This window comes from Olea europaea, unplaced genomic scaffold, assembly GCF_002742605.1.
Source record: "Olea europaea var. sylvestris unplaced genomic scaffold, O_europaea_v1 scaffold2514, whole genome shotgun sequence".
Taxonomy (NCBI): Eukaryota; Viridiplantae; Streptophyta; class Magnoliopsida; order Lamiales; family Oleaceae; genus Olea; species Olea europaea.
Window position 1 is genome coordinate 30,963 of NW_019243387.1, and position 7,603 is coordinate 38,565.

Below are 7,603 nucleotides of genomic sequence, written 5' to 3' on the forward strand. Positions count from 1 at the left end.
AATGAACAGTTTAAACGTATCAAACAATCTACTACTATATAAATATCAATAAGATGCACAGTGACAAGAGAAGATTTCAGATTAATTTTTTTTTAGGCTCTTTATACAATCAGTTTTTAGACACCATCAAACATACACAAACAGAAAAGAAAAATACTTTCTACCGAAGAGCAGGCGTTGTCCACACTGGACAGTCATAAAAACTAGAAGCATTAAGTCGCTGAACATCAGTTCTGTTATCCTTGATGTTGAACACAATCATTTTCAGTTCTTGCTGAGGTACCACTGAAGATCCCAAGTTATCTTGTGCAAAGTAGATGCAATTAGGTTTGATGGAGCCACAAGCAGAAACTGAAGTACAACCATAATTATCGATCAATAATACATTGTTCCCCAAGTCCACTGCTGCCATCCACTTCCTTTTGAATATATCAAACTTGTAAACTTTAAACCTGTGCGTTGAGCGATGATTATAGTGCAGTACGAGCAGAAGACTTTCTGATGATTCTACCAAATACATGTTCTCCCAACCCCTTTCATCGCCCGGTGGTGAAGCAATGCAGCGTGCTCTTGGACCATCAGGCCCCTCCATTTCAATAAGTATTAGTGTTCCAACCATCGTAAGTACCAAAACTCTATCTTTAAAACACACAATATTTACAAGGTAAACCAGATTGGAGAACGGAACAACGGTCCATGCACCATCTCCATATTTAGCAAAAGACAGACAGCGATTGTATCTATATATAACCATCGTCACAAAATCATCCCGAACTTTTAAGACAACGGCTTTTTGTATGGCTGCAAACCAATCAACTTCAATATCACCTTGGCTCCTCAACATGGAATGGTGAGGAAGATCGAGGCAAGCTCGAGTGAGAGGGTTCACGAGACGAATCGCAAAACTTTGACTTAGAGTCACAATCCACCCATGAGAGGTTCCCCAGCAACGGCAACCATTAGCTTCTGGTAGAGGGAATTTGTAGATCTTAAATCGGGTCAAACTTAAGAATTGTCTTATGGAGACGTCACCTTCAGTGTACTCACCGAGCATGAGCCAAGGAATATGATGATTTGGAATCCAATGTTTCTTGAGATAAACCAGTCGCCAACATCGACAAACAGTCGAAAACGAAAGAAAATCCTCAACTTCAAACAATTGATTCGCTATTGATACAACGAGGTCATATGGAAGCTTCGACCAATCAACCATTGTGCTGCTGGATGAAAAGACAGTTAATCAGGCTAGAGACTTCAGGCCTTCAATCAACTGTACTCATATAAACGGGAGATAATATCCATTTGTGATGATTCGCTCGAGCAAAAGTTCATCATTTGTATTCACTACATAATTTTCATACATGCACATGGTAAACGTATTCAAAATACAATGTTATGCAGGGAGTAAGTGGGGATAGAGAGGGATCTGATCAAGAAGAGAAAAGAATAAGAAACCAGAAGAAGAGGAAGAAGGTGACCAACAGAAATTAACGGCTTTTTGAAGTGCTAGATGGCATCGTTTTATATATAGCATACGGTGTCGTTTTACTTGAGTAAATAGTAATAAATTAAGAAAAAAGTTTTTGTTCTTTCATTTCGAAAATGCGACTTTCTTTTGGTTGGTTATATATCCAACCAACCTATGTGCGAGAGGCATCTGATATTTCATCTATGATTTGGTTGTTAATTGAAGAAATTAAAATTCAATTCCTCCGCGACTAATTCTTATCTTTCATCATTTATCCCACCCCAGTTCTTTTTATCTTTAATTTAGTTCCAGATTGAGCTAAATTCAGCTGATTCACTGCAAGTCTAGTTACGGTGGAAGAACTCCAACCGAGGTTCATGCTGTGACATATGATTACCCCACTTCATAGAAATTATTATTCTTCATGACATATCATGTTTTCTCTAGTTAACATATAATTCATATTTGTTCAAACATACAAGAAAATAATGGTAGGCAAATTATGATCATCCTACTTCATAAATGAACACAATCTTCAATTCTTTGAACGGATCAACATTTTCTCCCTATGTAAATTGCACATGGCTATTACCCAATCGCCGGAAAAAAGAAAAAGGGCAACCCCTTGCTTCCTAGAGGGTAAAATTGGTGAAAGAGAAACCATCGTAGAGCCTCAAGTACAGTATAATATAATGACATTTACAAATATTAAAAAAAAAAATTGCATTTGTACGACTGCTAAATACTTCTATTGGTGGTGTTTTTGTACTTCTTTTCCCCTATCAATAATTTTACCTGGTTGCAAAGGAAACATAATCACGTCAGAACAATTTTCATTCCATTGACTCTCACAGACTATGGTATTATACGGATCAAATTTGCAAATAATTCAAAGCAATCATTTACGAATATAACCCAAGAATCAGAAACTCGAGTGGACAGTGGCGTAAATGGAGTAGATTAATTCAGCTACCACGCCATAGAAATGATCTGCGCTTGTCTCTCTGTGTGTTTTTTGTGTTTTCTTTCAGCTGCACTCCTACAAATTCATTAAAAATTTAGGGTTTCGCTGTAGACTTTACCTTGAAGAAAAGGGGCTGCTCCGGCGGCCAACGATCAAGTGATTTACCATTTCTTGGACTTCCCACTGGTTTCAGGCTGAGGCAGGCTCAAGCGGGAGCTCCTTGCAATTACACTCAAAATTAATTATTCCTTATTATTAGCACCGTATTTCTTGAGGACTGGTTTTATTGACAATTATGAAAAGGATTATTCTACTTTAGCCGTGAGACACTGGGTGACAGAATATTGGGCGGTGGAAAAACCACCATGAAAATGGACCACTTGGTATTTTCGGCATAAAAGGAAGGTAAATTTTGATATCCAAAAGGGGAAATTGCAGTTTCACTTTGTGCAACCCATCATACCAAATCTTTCAAAGATACGCATGTGAGGTCTAAATGAACAGGAACCATCCATTTAACCGTTAGTTGAATAATTTAAAAGGGTGAAAAAGCAACATTGCTTTTAGGGGGATTCATTTAAAAGGTTTGGTCGAACTAAACATTTTATTTAAGAAGATCAAGAACTAAGACTTTTAGTTGAAAGGCATAAAGTTATTAAATATGAAAAATAGGATTTGTAAAAGATTAAAATATCCTTTTATGTGAAATGATGATATTGCCCTTATTTTCATTTCAATTTCCTTTCAACCATAATGTCCTTCCCTTTTCTATGAACGACTCAACCATCGTAGATGCCTCCATTCTGATTTTCTTATCATCATCTTCTTCTCTACTTAATGAAATCACAAAATCTACGTTCTCATTCCCTTGAACATTCATTTGGTTGAAGTGAATAATAAAGTCTTGCTATATTTTTATTGGGCATTTGGAGTAGAAGAGAGGGTATGGTAAATTTTCGATATTTGAGCCACTTTCTTTCTCCATTGTTTTGAATCATCGGTTCATGTTGTTGTATATGTGTTTGTGGTGTTTATTATTCAATAATGATTTTGAATTTATTTTATGATTTGATTGGATCTTTAAATGGGTTACTTCCCAATCTTATTCTCGCTTCCCCTTATTTGTATTCCTTAGTATTAATTAAAGTGAAATGTAAAGTGGTGAAGGATGATTGGCTTTTTCACAATGTTTTCACGTGAAACGTGTATTTGATTTTTTCAGTACAGAACGACATTCATATCGTTTTATGAAATTGTGAACGACATAGATATCGTTTTCTGAAATCCATGACAACGTACATATCATTATCAATACTGTATGATGTTTGAAATTTGGTGAAAGCTATATGTTGAGTTACAGGTTATGGACACCATGGACATGGTATGGATATCGGTTTGTTATCTAATTGAATATGAGCAGACAGTTGAAGGTGGATGGAAATGGAAGTATTCTGGAAATGGCAAAGGGAAAACAATACCTATTCTTGTTGCAAAAACAATTTTTTACATGGAACTATATGATAAAGTTAAGGAGGTATTGAATATCGATACGAGTCTATACAAAATGGAGATTTCAGCTCTTGTCCAGATAATGTCTAAAACTCTAGCTGCACCAATCATAATTGATTGTGACAACAACTTAAAGTGGTTTATATCTGCCTGTACAGAAACTTTTCTTTGTGTAAGTCTTTTAAATGAAGTTGTTGAGAATCAGGAAGATTTTGGTGATGAAGGATGTTTATTAGTAATAGATGGTGGAGAACAAATTGGAAATATGAACAACGAGGAGGAACAAGATCGAGCAGACAATGATGGTAATGATGACAATGGTGATGGAATATTTGTAGATTGTAATGGTTTTGACGTAAGTGAACATAGTCCCCGAAGAGTAGATGACGAAGTTAATTCTCCTGTGGTAGATGACAATAATTTTGAGTTACGCACGCATGAACCTTGCAGTAGGGATATAGTGAATGGTAATGATGTTGAATGTACTCAAATTGTATCTGAAAGTGTAAGTTCGCTCTGTTACGAGACATCAGTAAAAATTCTGGAACGATTAGATGTGCGAGTCAACCAGTTGTTTCCATCGAAATATGACCTAATATCAAAATTACAGTTGCTAGCTGTGAAGTGCCAGTTTGAGTACAAAGTTAAGAAGTCAAATAAGAGCACTTATACAATTGTTTGTATTGATGAAAATTACAAGTGCCGCTTACGGGCAACCGAGATCGTAGAAAGTCCCATTTTCGAAGTTCGAAAGTACAATGGTCATCATTCTTGCTCCATGAGTGTTCGTCACAAAGATTATAGGCATGCTTCATATATGATTATTGGAAACCACATCGCTCCTAAGTATGAAGATGTCAACCGAGTTTACAGACCAAGGGACATTGTTAATGACATTCGTCGAGAGTTCGGCATAACCGTAAGCTATACTAAAGCGTACATGGCTAAAAATTTTGCTTGTGGACTAATTCGTGGAAAACCCCGTGAGAGTTATGCGAAATTGCCAGCGTATTGTCATGTTTTGGAGATGCAAAATTCTGGTACACTAACATTCATTCATACTAATGATGATCGGCACTTCAAGTACCTTTTTATGGCATTGGGACCAAGTATACATGGGTTCGTAAACTCAATGCAAAAGGTAATTTCTATAGACGGTGCATTCTTGACATCGAGAATGAAAGGTACTCTACTCATTGCAACTTCTTAGGATGCAAATTTTCAAATATTTCCACTCACATGGGGAGTAGTTGATTCGGAGAATGATGAATCCTGGACTTGGTTCTTTTAGAAGTTGCGGTAAATAACAGGTGATACGGATGACCTTGTGATTATATCTGACCGTGCAACGTGCATCAAAAATGGAGTTAGAAATGTGTTTCGATTTGCTCATCATGGTAATTGTACATATCACTTGCAAAAGAACTTGGAGACAAATTTTCCACGGTGTGATATTGCAACTTTGTTTAGGGCAACATCAGAGGCTTATACTGTAACCGAATTTGAGTCCTACATGATAGCTCTATGCAGTAAAAAGGAGGGCATCAAAGAGTACCTTTTAGAAGAAGATTTTCAATGTTGGGCTAGAGTGCATTTTACCGGGATACGTTACAATAGCATGACTACAAATAATGCAGAATCTATAAATGGTTTGTTGAAGAGTGATTGAGAACTTCCCATAGTTGGTTTACTAGAATATATTCATGGGATACTACAAAGGTGGTTTTATAAAAGATATGTTGAAACAGAAAAATGTGTGACCCAACTCACGCCCGCATTAGAGAAAAAGATGTGCATGACATATAATGAGTCAAATGGGTTGGAGGTAAATCAGGTTTCTCCATACATTTATCAAGTTGGTGACAATTTAGAATACCACTTTGTGGATTTTTACGAAATGACATGTACGTGTAGAAGATTTAATTTGGACAAGTTTCCATGTGCGCATGCAATTGCTGCAGCAAGGTTTAAAGGAGACGAGGGCTATAAATTATGTACCCTCTTTTACACTAGTATTTGTTAGAAGCAAGCTTATTTTAAATTCGTATATCCTTTGCCGAACGAGGTCGAATGGCAAATTCCTAAGAATGTGATAGCCAAAGAAGTATTTCCACCATTGGTACGAAGACAGGCGGACGACCATCAAAAAAGAGGAAAAGGTCAGTCGGAGAGACGCGTGTGGCTCGTAAGTGCAGCAGGTGCAAGAAAACTAGTCATGTTCGATCCACTTGCACGGGCCAAGCAGCTAGTAGTGAACATTAATGTTGTAACACTATCCTGTTTTGTAATTGTACGACTTCGTACTTATTATATCAACTGAATGAAATCACTTATTAGATTTTATACTCATTGTGTTATTGAAATATTTTTGTACCGTTGGGATCAAATTTTAGTATTTTAGGTATTCATGTTCCTATTTTCTCACAGGGAATGCAAACTACGTTCATGTCGTTACAGTAGACATGAATGTCGTTCTAGTTCAAAAATTGTACAGATTAACATAACGAGTTATAAATCGTTTCTGAGACACAAAACGACATTCATATCGTTTCAATGTTAAATACACACTGCTTCTCTGATTTTGCGTAACGATTTAAAACTCGTTATGAACATAAATAACGACTTAAAAGTCATTTCAGTTAAAATTGATACTAAAACGATTTCTAAATTGTTTTCGAGACACAAAACGACATTCATATCATTTCAATGTTAAATACACACTGCTTCTCTGATTTTGCAGAACGACTTAGAACTCATTATGAACATAAATAACGACTTAAAAGCCGTTTCAGTTAAAATTGATACTAACACGATTTCTACCTCGTTTATGGGATACAAAACGACATTCATATTGCTTCAATGTTAAGTACACACTGCTTCTCTGATTTTCGTAACGACTTAGAACTCGTAATGAACATAAATAACGACTTAAAAGTCGTTTCAGTTAAAATTGATACTAAAACGATTTCTACCTTTTTCAGGGGCACAAAACGACAATAATATCATTTCAATGTTAAATACACACTGCCTCTCCAATTTTGAGTAACGACTTAGATTTCGTTATAGGCACACATAACGACTTCTAAGTCGCGTCAGTTAAAATTGATACTAAAACGATTTCTAACTCGTTTTTGGGACACAAAACGACATTAATATTGTTTCAATGTTAAATACACACTACTTTTCTCATTTTGAGAAACGACTTAGACCTCGTTATGACAAAAAATAACAACTTAGAAGTCGTTTCAGGTAAAATTAGTACTAAAACGATTTCAAACGCGTTCCTGAGACACAAAACGACATGAATATCATTTCAATGTTAAATACACACTGCTTCTCTAATTATCGTTTCTTCTCGTTCAGAACGACATTGATATTGTTCTAGCGTAATTGTTCCAGAAAGTTGATCCATCTCGTTTCATTATAAACCGGCCGAATTCGAAATCGTTTCAGCTGAAATTATAAGTGCAACGACATCGGTATCGTTTTTTCACAGTTGAAATGACATTAGTATCATTATGCTTAAAAATAGCATTTCGACCATCAATGGCCACCGACATACGTCCCACCGTACGTATGACGATGAAAACAGGTCATCGAGCCTGCTCAATCTCACTCGAACGACTCTATGGTAACGTTTGTTATTTCATAGTTGTCTTTCA

General features: G+C 36.1%; 2 protein-coding genes across 5 annotated transcripts; one reads left to right on the forward strand and one right to left on the reverse strand.

Moving 5' to 3' along the window:
* Window positions 1–61: 61 nt before the first annotated feature.
* On the reverse strand, window positions 62–2,860 carry LOC111382520 (F-box protein SKIP23-like). Of its 4 annotated transcripts, none has more exons than XM_023006523.1 (2): window positions 2,551–2,860; window positions 62–1,220 (listed from the first exon to the last, which is right to left on the reverse strand). In XM_023006523.1, the coding sequence occupies exons 1-2, from the start codon at window positions 2,598–2,600 to the stop codon at window positions 161–163; spliced, it is 1,110 nt and encodes a 369-aa protein (XP_022862291.1). In that variant the 5' UTR covers window positions 2,601–2,860; the 3' UTR covers window positions 62–160. The 4 variants fall into 4 exon arrangements, with proteins under 4 accessions (XP_022862291.1, XP_022862294.1, XP_022862293.1 ...); XM_023006526.1 differs by having other exon boundaries at window positions 62–1,270; window positions 2,551–2,859; XM_023006525.1 differs by having other exon boundaries at window positions 62–1,344; window positions 2,551–2,859.
* Window positions 2,861–3,795: 935 nt separating this feature from the next.
* On the forward strand, window positions 3,796–5,610 carry LOC111382519. The gene is made up of 2 exons (XM_023006522.1): window positions 3,796–5,125; window positions 5,252–5,610. Exons 1-2 carry the CDS (start codon window positions 3,796–3,798, stop codon window positions 5,608–5,610), a joined length of 1,689 nt encoding a protein of 562 aa, XP_022862290.1.
* The last annotated feature ends 1,993 nt before the right edge of the window (window positions 5,611–7,603 follow it).

Excerpts from the sequence above, each read along its gene's own strand:
- LOC111382520 (XM_023006523.1), bottom strand. The coding sequence starts at position 2,600 with ATGGTAAATCACTTGATCGTTGGCCGCCGGAGCAGCCCCTTTTCTTCA. Across the intron at positions 1,221-2,550 it reads AGCAGCCCCTTTTCTTCAAG|CAGCACAATGGTTGATTGGT; the intron begins GTAAAGTCTACA and ends CTTTTCATCCAG.
- LOC111382519 (XM_023006522.1), top strand. The coding sequence starts at position 3,796 with ATGGACACCATGGACATGGTATGGATATCGGTTTGTTATCTAATTGAA. Across the intron at positions 5,126-5,251 it reads CTTGACATCGAGAATGAAAG|GTGATACGGATGACCTTGTG; the intron begins GTACTCTACTCA and ends GGTAAATAACAG.